This window comes from Protopterus annectens, chromosome 8.part0 (genome assembly GCF_019279795.1).
Source record: "Protopterus annectens isolate FY-2018-M chromosome 8.part0, PAN1.0, whole genome shotgun sequence".
Taxonomy (NCBI): domain Eukaryota; kingdom Metazoa; phylum Chordata; order Ceratodontiformes; family Protopteridae; genus Protopterus; species Protopterus annectens.
The window spans coordinates 711,168,480-711,195,099 of record NC_056741.1 but is presented as its reverse complement, the minus strand read 5'-3'; the positions used below and the strand labels follow the sequence as shown (position 1 = coordinate 711,195,099).

Sequence of the window (26,620 nt, the reverse complement as noted above, 5' to 3'; positions counted from 1 at the left end):
GTGGGTTTCCTCCGGGTGCTCCGGTTACCTCCCACATCCCAAAGACATGCTGTAGCTGGATTAGATGCTCTAAATTGGCCCTAGGTGTGAGTGCGTGTGCCTTCCATGGAAGGTTGGGCACCGGGCTGGCAACTCAACACTGTAAAACTCCACTGCCAATCGTGAGCAGCAGGTGATCCGCTGTGGCGACCCCTAACCAGGAAAAAGCCAAAAGAAGAAGAAGAATCAGTCTCGGTTAACTTCTGTATACATTCCTGTAACTGATTCAAACAGAACTGTGGTATGTCATCACAAAAGCCATGTTATTAAGGATCTCTAACTAATAAATTACTAGAAATATAGACTTTTTACCATACCTGCCCAACAACTTTGATTCTCTGTCAAATGGAAATGTAGCTAATGGCATAATGTTCTAGGTCTGTAAGGATAAGGAAGGAGAATGGAAGGTCTGCCTTGTGACTTACATAAATCACAAATGACAGACGGTACTTTCTAAAGCTAGTCTTCCTTTTAAGGGCTGGTGTCTGAGTATCAAGGTAATGATTTACCTTCACAAAATCTCAGATGGCTTGAAAGAGAAATTAGATACCTCACAATGACTCAGTCAACTTCAAGCATCTGCATCTATCTGTTCTTGGGAGTACAGGGGAGGTGAAGGCCTTCTATTAGGCAGAAGAAAACTTTACGCACTAAGTTTACCTACTCTAAATGGTTATTTCCTCTGCAATGCAGACTGATGATTGACAGGATGTATCCTTAAAATCTAGGTCTAGGCAAGATTGGAACTCAAGCAGCATTTCTGATTTTTCCAAGGATACTGGGATGAGCTGTGTTTTCTTTTCCCCTCTGTTATTTCCACAGGTACCAGCAAAGGCTCCCTTCTTTCTACATGAAGCTCACACAGACACTACTAATGCAGTTTACTATTGGGCCAATGTGGCTTCTTGACCATTTTTAAAATACTCTTTAGCAAAAGCGTATAATCTATAACATAACTACCTCAAGACAGCTCAGAAAGAGCTATTACCACTCTAGGAATTGTAGATTTGTGCTACTTAGCTACAACCATTAAAGAACAGGATGTGTTAATGCTTGCATTTGTAACATTATTCTGGGGGTTCAGCCGAAAGTACCGATGCTAGTGTCATGTTAATTTTAAATGGCTGTAGCATCAGAGCTAGAACGGACTTTGGAAACCTAAAAGCCTAGTTAAGAATCTTGTTTTGGCAGCTGTCAATCCTCTGATAAGCTTATTGATAATTCAATATTTTTAGTTATCTGAAATTATTTCTGAATGCTTATCAGAGTTCTTCCCCTTTGTTGTCTTTTCTCTTTCTCAGCAGAAGCTCTCCCTTCTCTTGTTCTTGAAAAGCTTCTTTTTGCATTAATTATGAAGATAAGAGTTTTCAAACAGATTAACTTTGTAGCTTTATTGTACTTGACATTAACACTAGGATGGAAGCTGTATGCAGGCCACAAACAAACACTGGGTATGCCAATTTTCATGAGTACTTCGTTTAACACAAGTATACACTTTACCAGTTTTAGGGGAGGAAATCATGCCTTTTCTTGAGGAGAAAAGATGATTTTTTCCTTTCCTTTTCATCAAAAACAAAGAACAAATGCAGGGAGGTGCACGAGTACTAAGTAGCAAGGAAGTCCAGTGCTAAACTCAGTGTTGAGTGTCTCTCAGATGACTAGAAGAACTGAAGGGATTTCATGTCAATGCTGGATTTATTTGAGAATTTTGTGCCACCTACAGTTAATATGAATGTAGCCGTTTAATACCACAGTATGAAATGATAGGAGGAAATGCAAGGCCTTGAGTATAAGTACTGAGAATTCAGTTATGATGGTAACTGTGAGGTTTAAAAAGGGAAGATAAAAGGCTCAAATATATGTACTGAGGACTCATTTATTATGGTAGCATTTAGTAACAGGTTTTAAATGGAGAGATGAAAAGCCTTAGGTATAAGAACTGAGCATTCAAGTTAAGATGGCAACGTCTTATTAACTGTGAGGTTTTACATGGAAAAGCTGCGACCAGCACAGTTAGTATGAACTTCACTTTTTTTACTTTGTTTACTTGCATTTGTTGGCTGTATTACTCAAACAGTGGAGAAACTCCAAGACATACTGGCAATAAAAAGAGGTTAGTAGACTTTTCAGGAAATAAACCATCTTTTCATAAAATCACATAATTCAAAGACTTTGCTTATAAATAATTAGGAAGACAACAGAATAATGTCATTTAAAAAAAAATATACATACCTGCTGGACTGTGGGCAACAGCAGTATGTTGAAGAGACTACAGGAAAAAAAATTTGGGACTGGACAAGCGCTCTGGCATTTAGCAATCTATGCCATGAAAAAAAGCTGAAAATGATTGCAATTTTCCAGCAGAAGTTTTAAGACTTGAAGGTTTTATGTATGAAAAACTAATCAATATTTTTGGGGGAATACATATTATATATGAACATATTATTGCTGCAAAGAATGACATGAAGAATGGCATTTATTAGGCACTGTTTGAAGACTTCAGTTCATGATTTTTTTATTTTCTCTCTGCTGACAAGTTACCAAAAGGGAGTTGGAGAATGAGATATTAACAACGGAATCTATACAGCACAAAAAAACGAATGTAAACTATTTACCAAATGAAACATTCAAGATTATACATTATCTGCAGCATAAAACATATACAAATAATGCACATAATTTACTTTTAAGAGTGAAAGATGACTGTCTTAATTGCTCAGAATGTTGTAAAAAGATGTCTATGTATTCAACATCCTACTTGTGCAGGTCTCTGCCTACACATATGGCTGATGAAACATTTGATTTTGTGTTGAAAAAGCTTCCAATAAGAGGAAAAGTTTAATGTCTATCATTAAAAAAAAAACACTTATGTTCTGAATTTTCTGTTGCTGCAACTACTATTTTTATAGTACAAAACAGCAACATTTAAAATGGTTACTAAAAACGCAATTAGAGAAAAAAGAATAATGTAGTTAAGTAACCAATGATTTCTGAAGGAAGAAATGCAAATAGCACATGATAAATGCTGTTTTGATAATTGAAACTCAGTAAATGATGCAAGAAAAGCAGTGAAGGAATAACCCCATGTAGGGGAGCACTCTACTGATTGAAAATTAGGTTAAATGGCAACTGACTTTGGTGACTGTAAGCCCAACAGTACTTTCAGAAGTATTGCTTGCAGTAACTGCCTCAGGGCAGCATGTACTTTGGGGTTTCCTTGTTATTCTCCTTTTACTTCCAATATTGCCCTTTATAACAGGCAAAACTCTTCAATACCTGGAGGACTACAGAGCAGTTTCCCCAGACAAGCCCAACTTTATCTGCAGCACAGTGATGATTCCAATATGCTCAGTTCTACATGTTGGTTGACAGCATTGTGAAACCCTCTGAAATAATGCTATTTTAAAGTTCACCAGCCAAAATTATTTCAAAAGCATCTGGATATACTTTTCATTATACCACACCTGTAGTGATAGCAGCAATATAAAATGTGTCTGTATGAATTTGCAAAAGAGACCTGTAGGAAAGTACAGTTGTGTACACTTACCATAAATGTAGATGTTCGAGTGTACTCACAGCTGCAGTCATCACACTTGGGTTATCTGCCTGCAGGTGTCCCTCAGTCGGCCCGAATACCAGAGACTTAGTATTTCTGCATTGGTTGCTGTCACTCAAGGACTGATGTCAGGTTGTCAAGGGTATAAAAACAGGCAGCCGACGCCAATATATCAGTTTTTCTTGCCCCAGATGTCAGGAGCCTCCCAAAAGGGAGCTAAGTTATGGTGGAAGATACCACCACCAGTAAAAAGTAAATACCAATACCCATGCCCCTGAAAAGGGGGGTGGGTAAAGGCCTAAAGAGATGAGAGAGAAACCGGGGATTGGAGGGAGGGAAACCAGGACTGCAACAGTGAATACACTCGAACATCTACATTTATGGTAAGTGTACACAACTGTACTATGTTCTTTGTGTTTCACTATTGCAGTCATCACACACGAGTGGATTCCCAAAGCTGAAGAAGAGTGGAGGCAGTCACGAAGAGGTAGGGCTGCCTAGAATGCCATGTAGGACTGCTTTTGCAAAGCCTGCCCTGGATTTGGAGAAGAAAAGAAAATGGTAGTGTTTGGTGAAAGTGTGTACTGAACTCCAGGTAGCAGCTTCCAGGATGTCCCTGGTAGGGACTCCCCTGAGAAATGCAGTAGAAGTAGATGTTGCCCTAGTGGAGTGTGTTCTGACCCCCTGCAGGGTTGGTTTCCCAATGTGCTTGTAGCAGAAATGGATGCAATGTGCTATTCATTTACATATAGTTCGTTTAGAAATGGCCTTGCCCTCTGCCCCAGTTGCAAAGCTGACTAATAGCTGGTCTGATTTTCTGAAGGCCTGAAGGTAAAGTCTGAGCTGTCTGTGGAAGTCCAAGGAGTGCAAGATCCTTTCCCCTTTATTTTGAGGATTAGGGAAAAAGGTTGTTAAATGTATGGATTGATTAAGAGCCACACTGGACACCATTTTAGGCATAAAGGAAGGGTTTGTCCTGAGGGAGACCCTGTCAGCATGGAAAATAATGAAGGGTTCCACAGCCTAAGTGCTTGTAGTTCAGACACTCTTCTAGCGGAAGTGATGGCTAGAAGCAATGCTGTTTTCCAAGAGAGGAATTTTAAGTCTGCTGATGCTGCAGGCTCAAAGGGTGGAAGTGTGAGCTTTTGCAGTACAAAGTTAAGATCCCACGTGGGGGTGGGTGCTCTCCTTGGTGGCCTTAAGTTGTTTGCCCCTCTCAGGAACGGTTTGATAAGAGGATGCATGAAGACAGGTGGCTCAGTGTTGTAATGAGCCGAAACGGCTGAGGCATGAATCTTAATGGAAGAGAAGGGATAGGCCTCTGTGGAGTAGATCTGCTAAGTAATCCAAAATTAAATGCAGAAAGGGCAGAGTTGTGTCCTCTCCTTTAGTTAGGCTCCATGAGCAGTATCTTTTCCACTTATCCGCATAGGATTTCCTAGCACTGGGCCTTCTGGCTTCAAGAATGACGTCCAGCAACTGTTTGCTTAGAGCTGCTGGGATAGGATTCAAGGCATAAGCCAGGCTGCAAGCTTTAGGGTTTGCAGTTGTGGATGCAAAATCTGCCCCTCCTGCTGAGACAGCAGGGTAGGGTTCGGATGTAGGTGCCATGGTGGCTCCGATGCCAGGCTGCACAGGAGTGGGTATCAGTGCTGACGTGGCCAGTCCAGGGCAATCAGAATTGTCCTCGGTCTGTCCTGTTTTATTTTGAGTAATATTCTTGACAGAAGGGGCAGAGGTGGAAATGCATAAACTGAGAGATTTACCCACTGAAAGGATAGGGAATCCACTTTCCAGGCCCTGCTGTGAGGGTTCCTGGTGCAGAATCTGCTGAGCTGGTGGTTGTAGGGGGAGGCAAAAGGGTCCACCTCTGGAGTCCCCTATTTCTGAATCAGAAGGTTGAAGGTGCTGGGCTCTAACTGCCACTTGTGTGGGTCTAGGAGATTTCTGCTTAACTCGTCTGCCAGTGAATTTTGTTTGCCTGGCAGGAATTGAGCTTGCAGATGGACTTGCATATCCAATGTCGTGTTCCACAGAGCTATGGCTAGCCTGCAGAGTGGGTAGGAATGTGTTCCCTCCTGCTTGTTGATGTACCACATAACTGTGGTGTTGTCTGTTTTTATTAGTTGTTGTCCTGGAAAGATTAGGGATCTGAAAGCTGTCAGGGCGTTCTGCACAGCGAGCATCTCTTTTTGGTGGATGTGCAGATGAATTTGACTTGGGCTCCGGTGGCCCTGAATGTATTTGCTGTCCATGTGTGTTCTCCAGGCATAGTCTGATGCGACTGTGGTTAGGGTCTGGGCAGCTAGGGGTTGAGTAAAGGGCAGTCCCTTGTTGAGGTTGCATGTTTCTGCCCACCAAAGAAGCTCTGTCCTTAGACAGGGTATGATAGGATGTCTGTTTCAAGGTCCTGAGAATGCTGGCACCAAAGACTTTTTAAGTACCACTGAAGTTTCCTCATATGCAGTCTTGCATATGGATTTAGCAGTATTCATGAGGCCATGAACCCTAGGGCCTGCAGTATTTTTCTTGAGGATAGTTGGGTTCTGGTGGCCGTTTGTTTGAAGTAGGCTGTCAGACATACTTGTTTTTCTGAAGTGAGGAATGCCATCGGGATGCTGTGTCCAAGCTTGCTCCCAGGAATACAATCCTTTGACTGGGTACCAGTTTTGATTTCTTTGCATTGATGGTGTACCCCAGGGAAGTGAGGAGGTTTTTCACATATGTCAGTTGCTGCAACTCCAATTCCTGACTGTCCGCCTGAATCAGGCAGTCATACAAGTACAGGTAAATGTGGATATTTCTCTGCCTGCAGTATACAACGGCTAGAGCCAAGCATTTTGTGAATACTCTGGGCACAGTGGATAAGCCAAAGGGAAGTGCAGAGAACTGATAATGCATAGATCTGGCTCTGAAACGTAGATAGTTCTTGCATGATTCCATTATAGGGATGTGCAGATAGGCTTCTTTTAAGTCTAGGGTGACTAGCCAGGCATCCTTGGTTAGCATAGGTAGAAGCTGTTGCAGGGTAAGCATTTTGAATTTTGGTACCACCAGGAAGGTGTTGAGAATGGAAAGATCCAGGATTGGGTGCCAACAGCCCTCTTTTCTGGGTACCAGGAAGAGTCTGGAATAGAATCCTTGACCTATCTGTTCCACTGGAACCAGGTGAATAGCTCTGATAGAGAGCAGGGATAGAACTTGGTTTTGAGCCTCTGCCCACTGGTTTGGAGGAAGGACTGGGAACCCTCTTGGGGTTGGCAGTGAATGGAAGTAAAATTTGTACCCCTGGGATACAATGTTGAGGACCCATCGGTATTGTGTGATGGCAATCCAGTTTTTTGCATGAAGGGCAAGTTTTCCTCCTAGGGGCACAAGCAAATGGGCAGAGGTGTGGAGTGGAGAAGTCATTGTGAGTTTTTTCCGTAAGGAGGTGGCTTACCACTTCCTGCTTTGGGGGCTGAGGGCACTCCATTGCTTAGATCTCTGCCTACCGTGAGACTATAATCTGGGTGGTCTGATTCCCCTGGGCCTGGTCTGAGATGGGCGGGAGGGGGCTGGAAAGGACCAGTGTTTGGAAGGGCAATGCCTACTGAATCTAGGTGGTTGCACTTGTAAGAATTCTTTAACAGTCTGCATAGACTTAGACTTTTCTTCCATCTTTTTAAGAACCTCTTCTGCTTTGGTGCCAAAAAAAAACTGTCCTTATTCAAAGGAGCATCTAATAACTTTGATTTGACATGTCTGGCAAGGTATGCTCCTTGAGTCAAGCATGTCTTCTCAGTACAGAACCAGTGACTGCTGCCTGGCAAGATGCCTCTAGGGTGTCAAAGCCACACTGCACTGGTTGCTGACTTGGCTTGCAGAGTGCATAAGCTCCTGCAATTCCTTATTTTCTACACAGTCTGTAAAGGTTGCCACTTTTTGTTTAATAAGTTCCATAATATATTGCTGGTACTTGACGTGGCAGAGTTGAAGATGTTAAGATTTGCACTGGGTGTGACGAGGATGGACGGGATTAGGAATAAGTATATTAGAGGGTCAGCCCAGGTTGGAAGGTTTGGAGACAAAGCCAGAGAGGCAAGATTACGCTGGTTTGGACATGTGCTGAGGAGGGATGCAGAGTATATTGGGAAAAAGATGCTAGGGATGAAGCTGCCAGGTAACAGGAAAAGAGGAAGACCTAAGATAAGGTTTATGGATGTGGTGAGGGAGGACATGCAGGTAGTTAGTGTGACAGAGCAAGATGCAGAGGACAGGAAGAAATGGAAACAGTTGATCTGCTGTGGCGACCCCTAACCTGGAGCAGCTGAAAGAAGAAGAAGAAGAATATATTGCTGGTACTTCAGCATGTGAAACTGACAATTTAATGCCCTAATAGCAAGAGTAGCAGAGGTATATACCTTCTTACCCCATCTGTCCAAAGTTCTGGAATCCCTGTCTGAAGGGGTGGGATTCTTGGCTGTAGTTGCCTTGATACCTTTGGGACCCTGGGGAATGATCTCTGGGTCAGCAGCAGGATTTTTGAAAAGAAATTTGTGAGTGTCATGTACTCTGTAGTACCTGTCTGGTTTCCTAGGGGCAGGAGGTAAAGTGTCAGGAGTAAGACTGGATTCCATAAAAACATCATCAACAACCTCCCGGACAGGGGAGATTGCTAAAGGTCTGTACTGTGGCAAATCTAGGAATTCTCTGGGTCTCTTTTTAGACTGAAGATAGTCTTGGCATTCCCAGTGGAAATGCTCTCAAGGTATGTAAGGTTTCACCAAAAGAAAAATCCTCTGGAGGTGAGGCAGAAGGAATGGATTCCTTTGCATCTGAATCCTCATAAGCAGATAAGGGCATGTCTTCATAATCAGATACCTCAGAGTCATCAAACTCCTGGTCTGTTGAAGCTGCAGGGGACTGGTCTCTTTTCCTCTTAGCAGGGGGAAGGCTGACTTCCCCTAATCAGCACAATAAGGTCTTCTGCCATTCTAAGCATTTGTTGTTGAGGCATGGGAGAAGGTGTCGGTTTTCTAGGCATAGCGCGTACTTTTGGCCTAAAAACTCGGCAGTTTTAGAAAAAAAATAAATAATCGGTTTGAGTCTAACATCGGTAATGTGAAGAACTACCTCAGTAGCCGGTGCCTGCACAGCGGCTCCGAACCCATCCAAGGTAGAGCCATCCGCAGGGTTCCATAGTCAAAGAAGAATCTTGCGGCATACCGGACTCCAAATGTGTCTCGGTAGAGGCCTGCAAATCCATAGAAGTGGGCATCAGTGCCTCATTGACTACCGGCAAACTGGTGACTAGCTTAACGGAAGCGTCGTCGACAGTTTTGGACCTATGCAGTCTGTCTCTGTCTTTATCCTTACGTTTCTTCAAAATATCAGTAGTCAGATGGCTTACTGAAGGCATTTCAGAATATGGAGATCGAGAGTGGAAGAATTTAGCGACAAAGATAGCCCGACAACGCATGGTTCAGGTGTTGAACAAGGCACAAAACCGACAGCGAGGTACGTCGTGGTCTGAGCCTAAACAGGTGATGGAGCAAGAATGAAAATCTCTGTGTGGTATTTGCTTTCCACAGGCAAGACAATTGTTAACTTTTTCTGACATTGGTTACAGCAAGAAAAAAGGATCCCCAACGGGGTACTTGGCTTTAGAAGACTTCAGGATTATTCAATTCGTAAACGAAAATTCAGTTAGCAGCCGACCGGTACTTGCTAACTGCTTCTGCTTTGGGCTCCTCGGCAAGAAAGACTGATGTAATGGCGTCGGCTGCCTGTTGTTATACCCCTGACGTCAGTCCTGCAGCGACAGCAACTGACACAGAAATACTAAGTATGGTATTCGGGCCCAGTGAGGGTTGCCTGCAGGCAGATAACCCAAGTGAGATGACTGCAACAGTGAAACGCGAAGAACATCTTGATCCTAGTTAGTTCCTGTCCTATTTTTATGTTAAATTTCACCCAATGTAATAAAACGATCCAAACTGTCTTCAGCTAGGATCAACATTCAACTGAGTCACAAATAGGAGGTAAAACCAAACTTTAATCTCTGCTAACAATATGAAGCAACTTTGTTATTATGTACTACTTTACATGAGGCTTTGCATTGTGAGATAAAATATTTTTTCCCTATCCAGCTATAACTTGACCATCCCAAATCACAGAGTCATTGAAATGTTACTTTCTGCTAATACACCCTCCAATACAATGCGTACTTGGTTGGTAGGCTGATTTCATCCATGGCTCCCGTTACTGTTAATGACCCCTTCAAATATAGGAGTTTGTGGCAAATAAAAAGTCAAGGCCATATAAATCCCATTACTTTGCATCATTAACTGTCATTTCAAAGAGGTCCAAAAGGCCTAACAGCCTTTTAAAATTCTTGAACAAAAAGACAAGGCAGTCTGAATACTACTTCTGACTACAGTGTAAGTAATCCATGGAAAAGCGAAGTGTAGTTCAAGGTCTTGTCTTCTTAATACTTGTTAAGATTTTGTCTTATACTTTGGCTAAACGTGTAACAAATGATCTTCTGTGCTACTAGCTACAGTGTTAAATGCAAACAAGAATAACAACAATAATAACAGAAAGCAAACAAATAAATAAAACATTTTGACTACCATCACAATTTTTACTTCCCTGAACAACCCACCAAACAAATGCAAAATGACTATGGTCTTGTTTTTCAGCTGACAAGTACTCCTTCATCCATATCCCTTACCTCTGTTGGTGATTTGCTGCCAAGTTTATTTGCAATGGCAATGAAAACTTCCTGACTGGCTCCATTTTCCTGACATTCTGTAAGGATCACTCGATCATCTTCCCTAGGATCAACAGAATAGTATGTTTAAAACTGAAACTGAAATGACAATGCATTGTCACAAATCTAAAATTAATCCATTTATCACAAGAGTACTGAAAAGATATTTGTTCTGCATGCGACAGTATGGTGACTGCATTTCAAACAGCTGACATTTTCTCCTGTTTTCAATCTCCTGAAAGAATGTAAGAAATGTCTGAGATGAAAGGCAAAATGAATGCCCGTGTCAATGCAGGGAACAAGTGAGGAGTGTTTGAGTACAACTACCTTGCTCTATAAGATTAATACTGTTGTAATTTTAATGCTACAAAGTTGAAATTATCAGTACAAAATTCATCTTTGAGGTTCTGGTGGTGTATATGTAATTATTTATATATAATTCTTACATGATGGAAAGGAAGCCAAAAAAGGTGATTTTTAGTTTGAAGATTCCAAAATGACAGGCTGAATCCTAGGCTAAGGGAGGTGGCCAACATGCAAGAGCAGAGTTTGAGTCAGTAATGTCAGAACTACATACCAATTACTACCAATTAACTGGACTACATTAAAAGATCAGATAAAAGGACGGAAGAAGTCTGGAATGAAGGAGATGAAACACTGAATATCCACCATGGAAGCAAAGCTGGAACTTTTAGAAACTAAACTTGAGGATACAAAAGCTAAAAACAAGTTTAAAACACATATTACTGAAAAGGCTGAGGGGGGTGAACTGAGTGGATTTCATGAAATATATACTGATGGAATGGACTAGTCTGCTGAGACAAGAGACAGGAACTGAAACAGCCCAAAGTTTTTTGCTTCCACAGTCACCCAAGGCAAAGTTTTCTAATCTCCTCTTGGTTTGCTTCCACCCATATGAACTCAAAGAAAAGATTTTGTCAAAACGGTAGGCTTCTAAAAAATAAATGTGGACAGGATGCAACAGTGTGGTGTAACCACGACTATTCAGCTGAAACAAGGTAAATGACAGTAGCTTATTGTAATGCAAAGAAGCTATATAGGCCAGGGAATTTCAAATTTAAATTGTTATACATCCAGCCTGCATCAGGGTGAACTTTCCTAGGGAAACAGTCATATGTTACGCTCCTGCACAGGCTAAACTCCATCCACTATTCCAGAAAGGAGGTGAAGGCTCATCCCAGATACATTGTACAGAGGAAGACTCTCCAACAACTTCAGGGCAACTGAGAAGGAAAAAATAGACATTTCTAAGTCTGTACAAGAATGATGTTAGAAAGGCAGAAATCTGCATTTGAAATGGATCAGAAAAGTAATACAGAAAGAATCTTGTAGTCTAGACTACACTATAAAGGCTGACCTAAGATGCTGACTACTAACTGAATAGTCTTTGGATGCTTAGATACTTGGAGTATGGTTGATTTTCCTGACCTGAATGTTGGTGTATTTTTTCTACCAAAACTCTGTACTTGTTTTTTAAAGAACTGGACATACAAAGTACTGAAGACTCACTGATTTTAATGTATGCACACTTTCCTCTATACAAAGCAAGTGTATGACTCTCGTGTACAGCTTACCAAAGTTGAAGCCTTGCTTATATAGCAGCGTTTCCCTTTTACAACACATCCTTTGTATCCACATTACTGACAGCAGTTAAGGGGAACATCTTGTAAGAAGGAAATCCTTATTGTCACCTGTCTGTCTATCTGGAAAGGCAAAGTAATACCTGGGTTCAATAAACTGAAGAAACATTTAAAGGAACATTATAGGACTGGACTAAAAATAACTACAAGAGTCAGCTAATGTAAAATGATTTGTTTAACAAGGAATAGCATCTTTCTGTGCAGCTACCAGTGTACGAGACAAATGTGAAATACATAGATTGTGAATTTTAACAAATAAGAATAATGGGTGTGTAATTTTTGACAGTTATTTCATATTCAGGAAAAAATCTGACAATTCTGAAACTATTATCTTGGCCTGAGCATCTTGAAAGTTATATGCAAACATGACAGCAGTTCAAAACGGGAAGGGGGCTGCCTCAAAATTCGATAAGCATTGCATTTTTGGGAAAGTTCAAGTTTCTCCTGCTAACAGGGTAGGACTGCATGTAAGTTTATCCAGAATTGCTATTCTTCAGATGGCCTTCTAGTTGGAAAGCTGCTAGAGAAACAGAAAAATATTAAGATGCAAATTTTAAAAGTTTGCACAAAATAATACTGAATGCAAGAAATGCCCTTCACAAAACTATACTACCTTCAGCTGCATCACTTGTCAAAGTTATATTTGCTATATTTTGAAATAACACTTAAGGACAGAAGCATGTAGTATACCGTTACATTTATTTCTGAATGCAGCACCTATTTATAGCTTGTATAACCAAAAGTTATAGGCTGGTACCAGAAATTAAAGCACTGGAATAATGATCCTCTATATAAGTGGTAATGCTAGAATTTTATCAAGGCTTGTCCGTTACTTCGCTCATAACACCTACTTTGGAGGCCATTATTGTGCTAAGATAATGGACAATCTTTTAAATTGTTCTGTACTTATTTTTCTTATTACAGTATCATTTTTATTTTTCTGATGTTCTTCCCCTGATGTTTCACATTAGCTGTAGGTTGTGTAATTGTTGTTGGAGGAAATACATTGCATCAAAAATACAAGACTAAGATACACACACACACACACACACACACACACACACACACACACACACACACACACACACACACACACACACACACAAATGTGCGCCTAGCAATTACAGCTACTTTCTTGACTGAGTACATATCAGATGTCTCATTGTGATCAAATGAATGGGAAAAAAACTCCAAAAAAAACAATCGTATAGTGTAGGGTATTGCAACCCCCCAATCCACTCAGCTGTCCCTAATTTTGTTCTCTTGAAAACATTTGATTTTCTGGTAAATCGCTAAGGATTACTTTCAGTCAATAAACACAGACATTATAGTTTTATATGTATTAAGGAGAAAATACAGCTGTTATATTTAAAGATTGACCCTGACTTTAGGGTTCCTCCCTATTGTGTTGGCTTTATCTGGAATTCTTGAGTGAAGAAATTCAGAGGTATGCTCTTAGTCCCTCACTTGCTTGACCCTATTCTCTCTCTCTTGCTCTGACAGAAATGACAGAAAAACACACACACACACACAAACAAATTACAGTTGTGTACACTTACCATAAATGTAGATGTTTGAATGTATTCACTGTTGCAGTCATCACATTTGAGCTATCCTGCCAGGGGTAGCCTTCAGTCAGCCAGAATACCAGAGGCTTAGTATTTCTGCATTGGTTGTTGATGCTCCAAGACTGACGTCAGGTTGTCAGTGGTATAAAAACAGGCAGCCGACGCCATTACATCAGTTTTTCTTGCCCTGTCAGGAGCCACCAATAGGAAGCTAGGTTATGGTGGAGGAACACCACTAGTAGAAAAGTAAATACCCAAATTTCCTTGTACTATGTTCTTCGTGTTTCACTGCTGCAGTCATCACATTTGGGTTGATTCCCAAACCTGAAGAAAAGAGTGGAGGCAGTCAAGAAGACTGGGGGCTGTCTAGGATGACCTGCAAGACTGAGGTGGCAAAGCCTGCCCTGGATTTGGAGAAGATAAGCAGGTGGCAATGCTTGGTGAAAGTATGAACAGATGTCCATGTTGCAGCCACCAGGATGTCCCTGGTGGAGACCCCTCTGAGAAAAACTGCAGAGGTGGAGGTTGCTCTGGTGGAATGTGTCCTGACCCCATTTGGGGGTGTTTTCCTGTGCAGTTTGTAGCAGAAATGGATGCAGTGTGCTATCCATCTGGAGATTGTTTGTTTGGATATGGCCTTGCCCTCTGTTCATGCAGCAAAGCTGACTAGCAATTGATCAGTTTTTCTAAAAGATTTAGTTCTGTCCAGGTAGAATCTGAGTTGTCTGTGCACATCTAAGAGTGCAGAATCCTTTCCCCTTGTTTTGTGGGTTAGGGAAAAAGGTGGGCAAATGAACAGATTGGTTCAGATCCACACTGGATACCACTTTAGGCATGAAAGATGGGTTAGTCCTGAGGAAGACCCTGTCAGCATGGAAAATGATGAAGGGCTCCACAGCCATAAGTGCTTGTAGTTCTGATACTCTTCTATCTGAAGTGATGGCCAGAAGCAAGCCTGTCTTCCAAGACAGAAATTTTAACTCTGCTGAAGCTGCAGGTTCAAAGAGGGGCAGGGTGAGCTTTACCAACACAGAGTTAAGGTCCCAGGCTGGGGTAGGAGCTCTTCTGGGTGGCCTTAAGATGTTAGCCCCTCTTAGGAATGGTTTGATGTGACAATAGTGGTGGCTCTGTGCTGAAATGAGCAGAGATGGCTGAGGCATGGATGTTAATAGAAGAGAAGGATGGACCCCTGTGTAGTAGGCCTACTAGGTAATCTAGGATGACGGGTAGGGAGGGCTATGCTTTTCCGGCTCCCTTAGCCTGGATCCAGGTGCAAACCCTTTTCCACTTGTCAGCATAAGATTTTCTAGTGCTGGGGCATCTGGCCTCATGTATAACATCTAGAACTTGTTTGCATAGGCTGGCAGCTTGAGGAGAGGTCAAGGAATAAGCCAGGCTGCCAGGTTGAGGGTCTGCAATTGGGGATGCATGAATTTTCCATTCCTCTCGGTCAGGAGTGTTGGGATGAGAGGTAGGTGCCATGGTGGCAGGGGTGACAGGCTGCGCAGAAGTGGGTACCAGTGCTGGCTTGGCCAGTCTGGGGCAAATAGGATTTCCCTCGGTTTTTCCCCCCTTATTTTGAGCAGTACCCTTGAAATGAGTGGTAGAGGGGGAAATGCATAGACTGAGAGGTTTACCCACTGGAAGGATAGAGCATCCACTTTCCAGGCCTTGCTGTGAGGTTCCCTGGTGCAGAATTTGCTGAGCTGATGATTGGAGTGGGAGGCAAAGAGGTCTACTTTCGGGGTGCCCCATTTCTGGGTTACAAGGCTGAAGGTTCTGAGGTCTAGCTGCCACTCGTGTGGGTCTAGCAGGTTTCTGCTTAAGTTATCTGCCAGTGAGTTTAGAGAGCCTGGCAGGAATTGTGCTAACAGGTGTAGTTGCATGGCTGAAGCCTTGTGCCAAAGGGTCAGGCGAGGCTGCAGATAGGATAAGAGTGAGTCCCTCCCTGCTTATTGATATGCCACGTCACTGTAGTGTTGTCTGTTTTGATCAGTAGAGGCCCCAGGGAGAGTAGGGGTCTGAAAGCTGTCAGTGCATGCTAAACAGCTAACATCTCTTTTAGGTTGATGTGCAGATGTACTTGATTTGGGCTCCACTGGCTCTGAATGCACCTGCCGTCCAGGCAACCATCCCAGGCATAGTCTGATGCATCTGTGATGAGGGTCTGGGCGGCGTGGGGTTGTGAGAAGGGAAGTCCCTTGTTGTGGTTGCATGCTGCTGCCCACCAAAGAGAAATATTGCCTTAGACAAGGTATCACTGGTATAAGAGTTTCCAGGTCTTGAAAGTGCTGACACCAAAGGCTTTTTAGGTACCAGTGTAGTTTCCTCATATGCAGTCTGGCATATGGAATGAGTAGAATGCAGAGGCCATGAACCCTAGAGAGTGCAGGATTTTTCTTGCAGATAACTGGCTTCTTGTGGCCAGTTGAGAGAAGTAGCCTGTCAGGTAGGCTTGTTTTTCTGGAGTAAGGAATGCCATCTGGGATGCTGTGTCCAGGCTTGCTCTCAGGAATACAATTTTTTGTGTGGGGACTAGTTTTGATTACTTTTCGTTGACAGTATACCCCAGGGAGGTCAGTAGGTCCTTTACAAAGGTCAGGTGCTGAAGCAGCTTTTCCTGACGGTCTACCTGAATCAGGCAGTCATCTAAGTATGGGTAAATTTGAATATTTCTTTGTCTGCAAAAAGCAATGGCGGGAGCCAGACATTTTCTGAAAACTCTGGGAGCAGTAGGTAAGCCAAAGGGAAGCAGAGAGAACTGACAGTGCATAGATCCTGCTCTGAAATGTAGGTATTTCTTGCATTATTCCCTGAATGGGATGTGTGGGTAAGCCTCTTTTAGGTCTAGGGGCTAACCAAGCATCCTTGGAAAGCAGAGGTAAAAAAGCTACTGGAGGGTGAGCATTTTGAATTTTGGTATCACCAGAAAGGTGTTTAGAATTGACAGATCGAGGATGGGGCACCATGTGCCCTCTTTTCTGCGTACTAGGAAGAGTCTGGAGTAGAAACCTTGGCCTATCTGCTATGTAGGAACATGTTCTATGGCCCTCATGGAGAGCAGGGAAAGGACTTGCTTTTTGGCCTCTGCCCACTCGTTTGGAGGAAAATCTGGGAACCCTTTTGGGGTTGGCAGAGTGGAAATAAAATCTGTATCCCTGGGACACTATGTTGAGGACCCAGCGGTCGTTGGTAATGGTGGCCCAGTTGCCTGCATGGAAGGAGAGTTTTCCTCCTAGGGGCAAAAGCAGGTGGGCAGAGGGAGGGGGTGAAAGTGTAAAGTCATTGTGAGTTCTTACCGTAAGGGGATGGTTTTGCACTCCCTGTTTTTGAAGAGGAGGAACTCCATTGCTTAGATCTCTGCATTCCCTGGGGCTGTTGTCTGGGAGGTCTGCTTCCCCTGGGTCTGCGCTGAGCTGGCCTGGAGAGGGCAGGAAAGGACCAGTGCTTGGAGGGGCAATGCCTAGTGAACTTTGGAGGTTGGACCTGTAAGAAGTCAAATTGTCTGCATAGATTTAGCTTTTTCTTCCATCTTTTTTAAGACCTCTTCTGCCTTGGTGCCAAATAAGTTGTCTTTGTTCAAGGATGCGTCCAATAATTTGGATTTGTTATGGTCTGGCAAGGGCTGTTTCTTAAGCTAAGCATGCCTTCTAATGACAGAAGTGATAACTGCTGCCCTGTAAGATGCTTCTAGGGCATCAAAACCACATTGTAAGGTGTGCTTAGTTACCTGACTTGCAGAATGCATTAACTCTTGTAACTCTATTTTCTGCACAAGAAGAAAAAGAAGATATTTTTTATTTGAGTAGTTCCATGGGATGTTGCTGACATTTCAGCATGTGGAACTGACAATTTAATGCTCTAATAAGCAAGAGTAGCAGAGATGTATACTTTTTTACTCCATCTGTCTAATGCTCGGGAATCCCTATCCGAGGGGGTGGAATTCTTAGCTGAGGTTGCTTTGATTCCTTTAGGTCCTTGCGAGATGACCTCGAGGTCAGCAGTAGGATTTTTGAAAAGAAATTTGTGAGTCAGGGACTCAATAATAACAAATGTAAAATAAATATATAAATCTGTCAGGTTTCCTGGGAGCAGGAGGGAGGGTGTCAGGAGTCAGACTGAATTCCATAAAAACATCATCCATAACATCCAGGACAGAAGGAATGACCAGAGGTCTGTACTGTGGAAGATCTAAGAATTCCCTGAGTCTCTTTTTTGACTGAGGATAGTCCTGACATTCCCATTGGAAATGCTCCCTTAAAGTATGCAGGGTTTCCCCAAAGGAAAGTCCTCGGGTGGAGAGGTTGAAGGGATGGATTCCTCTGCATCAGAATCCTCATAAGCAGACGGGGGTTGCATATATCTTCATATTCAGATGCATCAGAGTCATTGGACTCTTGTTCAGATAAAACTACTGGGGACAAGTCTCTTACTTTTGGAAGGGGTAGCCTGGCTTCCCCTGATAAGCATTATAAGGTCTTCCGCCCCTCTTAGGAACTGTTTGATTAAGGGGTATGAGAAAAAGATGATGCTCAGTGGGAAAATGAGCAGAGATAGCAGAAGCATGAATTTCAAATAGAGGAAAAAGACAGGCCATTGTGTAGTAGGTCAGCTAATTAATCCAGGATGAGAGGGAGAAAGGGCTGTTCCATATTGGCTCCCTTAGCCCGAATCCAGGTGCAGAACCTTTCTCCATTTGTCAGCATAAGACTTTCTAGTGCTAGGGTGTGTGGCCTCATGTATAACATCTAGAAAGTACAGTTTTGTACCTACCATAAATGTAGATGTCCGATAGGTATGCATCTGCAGTCATAACATATGGGTTGTCCTGCCTCAGGCAGCCCTTCGGTCGGCCGGATTCCAAAGTCTGGGTCTGGCCTCGGCTGATGTCGCACTTTCCCCGACGTCAAAGCGTCTGGGGTATAAAAGCATCAGCCGACGCCATTTTCCTCAGTTTTTCTTGCCCCAGATGCCAGGTGCCCTCTAGGAAGGCTAAATTTGGATAAATGCTGAAAAGTTCCAAACATTTGCAAATTATATACATGAATAAACAAACAAATACACCATAATAGATTCCCCCAGCTAGCTAAAAGAGGGGTAAGCACCCTAGGAATACCAAAGAGGGGAAGGAGGGAGGGTAATCCTGACTGCAGATGCATACCTATCGGACATCTACATTTATGGTAGGTACAAAACTGTACTATGTCCTTCAAGGATGCATCTGCAGTCATAACATATGGGTAGAATACCATAGCCAATCTGGGGATGGAGGTACTAAGAAAAGGATGGTGTAGTTAAGATCCCCTGTAGGACTGCAGTTGCAAACCCTGCTCTGGATCTAGAGTATAAAGGTAGATTGTAATGCTTGGCAAATGTATGCACGGAGGTCCAAGTAGCAGCTTCTAAAATGTCCTTGGTAGCCACCCCCCCTTAGGAAGGCTGTAGTGGTGGCCGTGGCCCTTGTGGAGTGAGGCCTGATATTTTCAGGAACTGTCTTTCCATGAAAGGAGTAGCAAAAGCGAATGCAATTTCCTATCCATTTTGAAACTGTCTGTTTGGAAATTGCTCTTCCTTGCACCCCGGTTGCATATGCTACAAAAAGTTGGTCAGTTTTTCTGCTAGTTTTTGTTCTGTCCAAATAGTAGCGTAGTTGTCTGTGTATATCCAGGGTGTGCAAAAGTTTTTCCCCTTTATTTTGTGGATTAGGGAAGAACGTAGGCAAGTGAATAGCTTGGTTCAAGGATACCCTAGATACCACCTTTGGCATAAAAGTAGGATTGGTTCTTAGTGATACCCTGTCCTGGTGGAAAATAAGAAAAGGCTGCACTGCCATTAATGCTTGTAACTCAGATACTCTTCTTGCTGAAGTGATTGCCAGAAGGAATGCAGTTTTCCAAGATAGAAACTGTAGATCCGCTGATGCTGCTGGTTCAAAAGGAGGTAGTGTCAGCTTTTCCAGCACAAAGTTGAGATCCCAGGCAGGTAGAGGGGGTCTTATTGGAGGTTTAACATTTTTGATCCCTCTCAGAAATTGTCTGAGGAGAGGGTGTGAGAAGATAGGTGGATCCATATTGTATTCTGCTGAAATTGCTGAAGCATGAATCTTAATGGAAGAGTAGGACAGGCCATTGTGGAACAATTCTGCTAAATATTCTAGGATATGTGCTACGTTTGCTACTGTGACATCTATGCCCTTTGATGTGCTCCAAATGAGAAATCTCTTCCATTTAGCTGAGTATGTCTTCCTTGTGGAAGGCCTGCGAGCTTCCAGGATAATGTCCTTCACCCTCTGAAATAAAACAGTTTGATTGGGATTTAAGGAATTTTCCAGGCAGTTAGCTGCAATGTTTTCAAGTTGGGATGCAGGGTCTTGAAATTGTTCTGCGTTAGAAGAAGAGGCCAAAGGGGGAGAGGCCATGATTTTGCCTGAGACATGTTTCTCAATAGTGGATACCAGTGTTGTCTTGGCCAGTCCGGAGCTATTAGTATCACTTTTGGCTGTTCCTCCCTGATTTTCAGTAGAACCTTGTGCATCAATGGGAGAGGTGGGAAGGCATATACTGTTAGGGTTTTCCAGCTGAAAGAGAGAGAGTCCACCCTCCAAGCTTGTGGGTGGTATGTCCTTGAGCAGAATGTCTTCAGTTGATGGTTGAGTGGGGAGGCGAACAGATCTATCTCCGGCATTCCCCATGTCTTTGTTATGAGCTTGAAGATGTCTGGGTGCAGCATCCATTCGTGTGCATCCATGGTAGTTCTGCTTAGGCTGTCCGCCAGTGCATTTTCTTTCCGTGGCACGAATTGGGCCTGTAGTTGGATATTGAGATTCAGGCATAGATCCCACAGATTCATAGCCATCCGGCATAGCGGGTAAGAATGTGTGCCACCCTGTTTGTTTATGTACCACATGACCGTGGTGTTGTCTGTCCTTATTAACAGATGTCCTTGTTGGAGGAAGGGTTTGAATGCCTCGATTGCATGCCTCGCTGCCAGCATTTCCTTTTGGTTTATGTGCATGCTTAGCTGCCCTTGAGGCCATAGGCCTTGGATGCATTTGTCCTCCATGTGTGCTCCCCATCCTCGGTCCGAGGCGTCTGTGGTGATGGTCTGCCTTGCTTTTGGTTTGTTGAAAGGCAACCCTCTGTTGGACTGGCAGGCCTGAGCCCAACACAGGAATTCCTTTTGAAGGCATGGAATGATTGGTATCATGGTTTCCAAACCGTGACTGTGTTGAGACCATACACTCCTTACGTACCATTGTAATTTCCTTATATGCAGTCTGGCATGTGGGATTAGAATTATGCAGGATGCCATGTAACCCAGGGCCTGCAGGATTTTCCTTGCAGTAAGCTGAGTTTGTCTTGTAAAAATCATGAAGTAATCTGGAAGTTGTTTTTGCTTTTCTTCTGTGAGAAAGGCCATTTGGGTGCTTGTGTCCAGATCTGCACACAAAAAGGTGATCCTTTGGGATGGTACTAGTCTTGACTTTTGGATGTTGACTCTGTATCCCAAGGCCTGTAACAGGTGTATGGCATAGGCCAAGTCCTTTAACAATTTGTTCTTGTTGTCCGCTTGTATTAGGCAGTCGTCCAGGTATGGATAAATTTGAATTCCCTGTAGTCTGCAATGTGCAATTACTGATGCCAGGCATTTTGTGAATACTCTGGGCGCAGTAGATAAGCCAAAGGGCAATGCTGAGAATTGATAATGCTCTGATCCTGCAAGAAATCTGAGGTGTCTTCTGCAACTTGGTCGGATAGGGACGTGCAGGTATGCCTCCTTGAGATCTAGAGTCACCAGCCAAGACTCCTTGCCCAACATGGGAAGAAGTTGCTGTAGGGTCAGCATTTTGAATTTTGGCACAATGAGATAAGTGTTGAGTGCGGACAGGTCGAGAATAGGTCTCCATTGATTTTCTTTTCTTGGTACAAGGAATAGTCTGGAGTAAAATCCTTGGCCTTGTTCTGAACATGGTACCTTTTCTATAGCTTTCATCTGAAGTAAATTGCTGATTTGTTTTAAAGCCTCTGCCTTCTGATTTGGTGGAAGGTTTGGCATTCCGCTTCTTTTTGGCAAAGTGTGGAAGTGAAACCTGTATCCTTTGTCTATTATTTGTAATGCCCAAGTATCCTTTGTAATATAATGCCAGTTTTTTGTGAATAAAGCCAGCTTTCCGCCCAAGGGTGCCTCCAGTTGATCCCTGGTAGGCGGAATCAGAGTCAAGTCATTGAGTCTGTCCTGTAGTAGTGGTTGTAGTTGTAGCTGTTGCACTACTCCTCTGGTTGGCAGGCTGCCACTGACGGCCTTTGTAGGAGCCCTTCGATTGACCTCTGCCTCTAGGGCGCCTGTTCCTGCCTCTCTGGGCTCTGTCCAAGTCTGGAAAGGACCAATTTTTTGTAGGCCAGTTTCTGCTGAATCTCGGTGGTTGAACTTGCAGGAAATCTTTAACTGTTTGCACAGATTTTGCTTTTTCTTCAACCTTTTTTAGAATCTCCTGAGCAGGGGAGCCAAATAAATTTTGCTTCTCCATTGGAGCATCGAGGAGTTTAACTTTGACATGTTCTGGCAAAGATTGCTCCTTCAGCCAGGCATGTCTACGAATAACTGCCCCAGTCATAGCTGATCTAAATGAAGCCTCCAGTGCATCATAGCCACATTTTAAGTAATGATTACTAACCTGTTGTGAGTTATGTACCAAATCCTGAAGGGATTTATGGTCTAGGGGTTCAGGAGAAGAAAGTTTCTTATTCAATTCATCTAACAAATACTCTTGGTACTGTATCATATGGAATTGACAGTTTAATGCCCTGACATAAAGAGTTGCAGATGTATACACCTTCTTACCCCATCTCTCTAAAGCTCTAGACTCTCTATCAGAGGGTAGGGGATTTTGGCAGTAGTGGCTGCAACCCCTTTAGGGCCCTGAGAAATAGTTTCTGGGTCTGCAGAATGGGCTTTATACAGATGGAAATGAGAATCCGGGACCCTGTAATATCTGTCAGGTTTGGCAGGGGCCGGAGGAAGAGTATCAGGGGCTGTACTGACATCATTGTACACATCATCAATTACATTTAGAACAGGAGGTATAGCTAAGGGCCTATGCTGAGGCAAATGCAAAAAGGTCCGTAATCTTTTTCTAGAATCAGAGAAATCCTGACCTTGCCATTGAAAGTGCTCTCTCATGGAGTGTAAAGTCTCCCCAAAGGAAAACTCTTCAGGAGGGGAGGCCGAAGGGATAGATTCCTCTGCATCTGAATCCTCATAAGGCGAGTAAGCCCCTCCCTGGTGGTCTGACAACTCAGATCCATCCATGGAATCATCTAAGGAGTGAGGTTCAGAGTCAGTCCTGGGCCTTTTATCTGGAGGAGGTTGAGAGGCCCTGTCTGGGTGAGGTTGTGAACCCCTAATTAAGGAGATAAGGTCCTCAGCCAGGCTGAGGATCTGAGAACTAGAGGAAGGCCTCTGGGGTGTAGATTTGGCAGTCAAAGCTTTTGAAAGTTTGGCAGCTTTAGCCCTGGAAAAGGCCTTAATGGACATAGAAGCTGGGGGCCTAGCAGCCCCACGTGCAGGGGTAGAAATGTCCAAAGGTATGGTGTCGGACAAATCCTGAACACTAGCTTCGGTAGGTAGTTCTGAAGCCGACTCAGCCGGGGCCTCTCGGGCCTCGGCGGTCAGAAGTATGGTTTCGGAAGAAGGAATCGCCGAGGACTCGGTTTCGGTCGAAACCGAGACACTCGCGGTAGGCCTAGCCGTGGTTTCAGCCGAAACAGCGGGCCGCGAGTGTCGGTCCTTTTCCTTGCGTTTTTTGACCATATGCGATGTCGGAGTCTCCGACGGCATTTTATAAGCAAAAGCGGCTCCAAAAAATTCCTCTGCAAACTCCGACCGACGTCTAAGAGTTCGTCGGTTGAAGGAGGCACAGGCTAAACAGGCCGATACGTCGTGGTCTGGGCCTAAGCAAGGAAGGCAGTAAGAATGGAAATCCTTATGAGGTATTTGTTTCCCACAAGTTAAACAATTATTTACTTTGTCTGACATCGGCTGAGGCAAGAAAGAGTCCCCAACGGGTACTTAGCTTTTCAAGTCTTCGGTAGCTGAAATCTCTGGATCTGACCGACCGGCACTTGCAAACAGCTTCTGCTTCGGGCACTGCGCGGCAAGAAAGACTGAGGAAAATGGCGTCGGCTGATGCTTTTATACCCCAGACGCTCTGACGTCGGGGAAAGTGCGACATCAGCCGAGGCCAGACCCAGACTTTGGAATCCGGCCGACCGAAGGGCTGCCTGAGGCAGGACAATCCATATGTTATGACTGCAGATGCATCCTTGAAGGACATCCTGTTTACTGAGTTTGGCAGATTGATCGGGGGTTAGGGAATAAGCCAAGCTGCCAAATTGAGTGTCTGCAATTGGAGATACATGAATTCTCCTTCCTTCTGGGTCAGGAGGTTTGGAATCTGAGGAAGATGCCATAGTGGCAGTGGGAAAGGCTGCACAGCAAGGGGTAACAGTGCTGGCGAAGCCAGTCTGGAGTTATAAGAATTGTCCTTTATTTTTCCGCCTTTATTTTGAGCAGTACCCTGGGGATGAAAGGTAGTGGAGGAAAGGCATTGACTGATAGACTGACCTAGGAGAAGGTCAGGGCATCCACTTTCCAAGCCATGCAGTGATGCTCCCTGGTGCAGAATTTGCTGAGCTGATGGTTGGTGTGGGAGGCAAAGAGTTTGACCTTTGGGGTGCCCCATTTCTGAATTATTAGGGTGAAGGTTTTTCTGTTGAGCTGCCACTCTTGTGGGTCCAGAAGATTTCTGCTTAATTGGTCTGCCAGAGAGTTGAGAGAACCTGGCAGGAATTGTGCTAACAGATGGAGTTGCATGGTAGAGGCTGTGTGCCAAAGGGTCATGGCCAGCCTGCATAGAGGGTAGGCGTGAGTCCCTCCCTGCTTGTTGATATACCACATTACAGTGGTGGTGTCTGTTTTGATCAGGAGAACCCCTGGGGAGAGAAGGGGCTTGAAAGCTATCAAGGTGTGATGGACAGCCATCATCTCTATTTGGTTGATGTGCAGAGGGATTTGCTGTGCACTCCACTGGTCCTGTATGCGCCTACCGTCCAGGTGTGCACCCCAGGCATAGTCTGATGCGTCTGTGGTGAGGGTCTGGGAGGTGGGGCATGGTGAGAAAGGTAGTCCCTTGTTGTGGGAGCATGCTGTTGCCCACCAAAGAAAATCTTTTTCTGAGGCAAGGAATTATAGGTATAAGAGTCTCCATATCTTGAAAGTGTTGACACTAAAGGGTTTTTAGGTACCACTGAAGTTTCCCGATATGCAGTCTGGCATATGGAATGAGTAGTATACAAGATGCCATGAACCCCAGAGCTTGCAGGACTTTCCTTGCAGACAGCTGGGGTCTGGTGGCTAACTGAGAAAAATAGGCTGTCAGGAAATTTTGCTTTTCTGGTGTAAGGAATGCTATCTGGGATGCTGTGTCCAGGCTTGCTCCCAGGAATATAATCCTTTGAGTGGGCACCTATTTGGATTTCTTTTTGCTGATTGTGTACCCTAGGGAGGATAGTGGGGACTTTACAAAGGCCAGGTGCTTGAGCAGCTTTTCCTGGTTGTCTGCACTTTGTCTGCAAAAGGCAATGGCCGGAGTCAGACATTTTGTGAAAACTCTGGGAGCAGTAGATAAGCCAAAGGGAAGTGTAGAGAACTGAAAGTGCTGAGATCCTGCCCTGAAATGGAGATAATTCCTGCTTGATTCCCTGATAGGAATATGGAGGTAGGCCTCTTTTAGATCTAGGGTGGCAATCCAAGCATCCTTGAAGAGAATGGGTAGCAGCTGCTGGAGGGAGAGCATTTTGAATTTTGGGATCACCAGGAAAGTGTTTAGAATGGATAGATCAAGGATGGGGTGCCAGGTGCCCTCTTTTCTGGGTACCAGAAAAAGTCTGGAGTAGAAACCTTGGCGTCTCTGTTCAGCAGGAACGTGCTCTAATGCCCTCATAGAGAGTAGGGAAAGGACTTGCTTTTGCACCTCTGCCCACTGGTTTGGAGGTAGATCTGGGAAACCTTTTGGGGGTGTGGAACGAAAATTTGTATCCCTGGGACACTATGTTGAGAAGCCAGCGGTCGTTGGTAATGGTGGCCCAGGTGCTTGCGTGAAATGAGCGTTTTCCTCCTAGGGGTAAGTGAAGGTGGGCAGAGGGAGGGGGTGGGGGAGGTGAGTCATTATGAGCTCCTACCATAAGGGGGTGGCTTAGAACTCCTTGGTTTTGAAGTGGAGGAAGTCCACTGCTTAGATCTCTGCATTTCCTGTGGCTGCTGTCTGGTGGGGTCTGGTTCCCTTGGGTTTGGGCTGGACTGGCTTAGTGGGAGCAGGAAAGGACCAGTGCTTGGTGGGACAATGCCTGCTGAAACTGGGTGGCTGGACCTGTAAGAAATCCTTAACTGTCTGCAAAGAATTTGCTTTTTCTTCCATCTCTTTTAAGTCCTGTTCTGCCTTAGCGCCAAATAAGTTGTCTTTGTGCAAGGAGGCTTCCAACAATTTAGATTTGACATGGTCTGGCAAGGGCTGTTCCTTAAGCCATGCATGCCTTCTAATGACAGATCTGTTGACTGCTGCCCTGCAAGAAGCTTCTAGGGTGTCAAAAACCACAGTGCAAGGTGTGTTTAGTTACTTGACTTGCAGAATGCATTAACTGTTGTAACTCTTTAGATTCTGCACAAGCAGGAAAGGAAGACATTTTTTGTTTGAGGAGTTCCAGGGTATGTTGCTGAAATTTTAGCATATGGAACTGACAATTTACTGCTCTGATAGGTGTATAACTTTTTTACCCCATCTGCCTAGTGCTTGGGAATCCCTATCTGAGGGGGTGGGATTCTTAGCAGAGGATGCTTTTTAATCCCTTTAGGCACTTGAGAAATTACCTCACGGTCAGCAGTAGAATTTTTAAAAAGAAATTTGTGAGAGTCAGGGACTCTATAGTACCTGTCTGGTTTTCTGGGTGCAGGAGGGAGGGTGTCAGGATTCAAGCTGGATTCCAGG

General features: G+C 43.9%; 1 protein-coding gene across 2 annotated transcripts in view; it reads right to left on the bottom strand.

Annotated features, from left to right (window-relative positions):
- The window catches only part of GON4L (gon-4 like), a 3,426,849-nt gene that overhangs the window by 74,739 nt on the left and 3,325,490 nt on the right, over positions 1 to 26,620 (bottom strand). For both annotated transcript variants that reach the window (XM_044080158.1, XM_044080159.1), the window contains one exon: positions 10,311 to 10,413. In XM_044080158.1, coding sequence (XP_043936093.1) covers positions 10,311 to 10,413 — 103 coding nt within the window. The remainder of the gene's footprint in view (positions 1 to 10,310; positions 10,414 to 26,620) is intronic.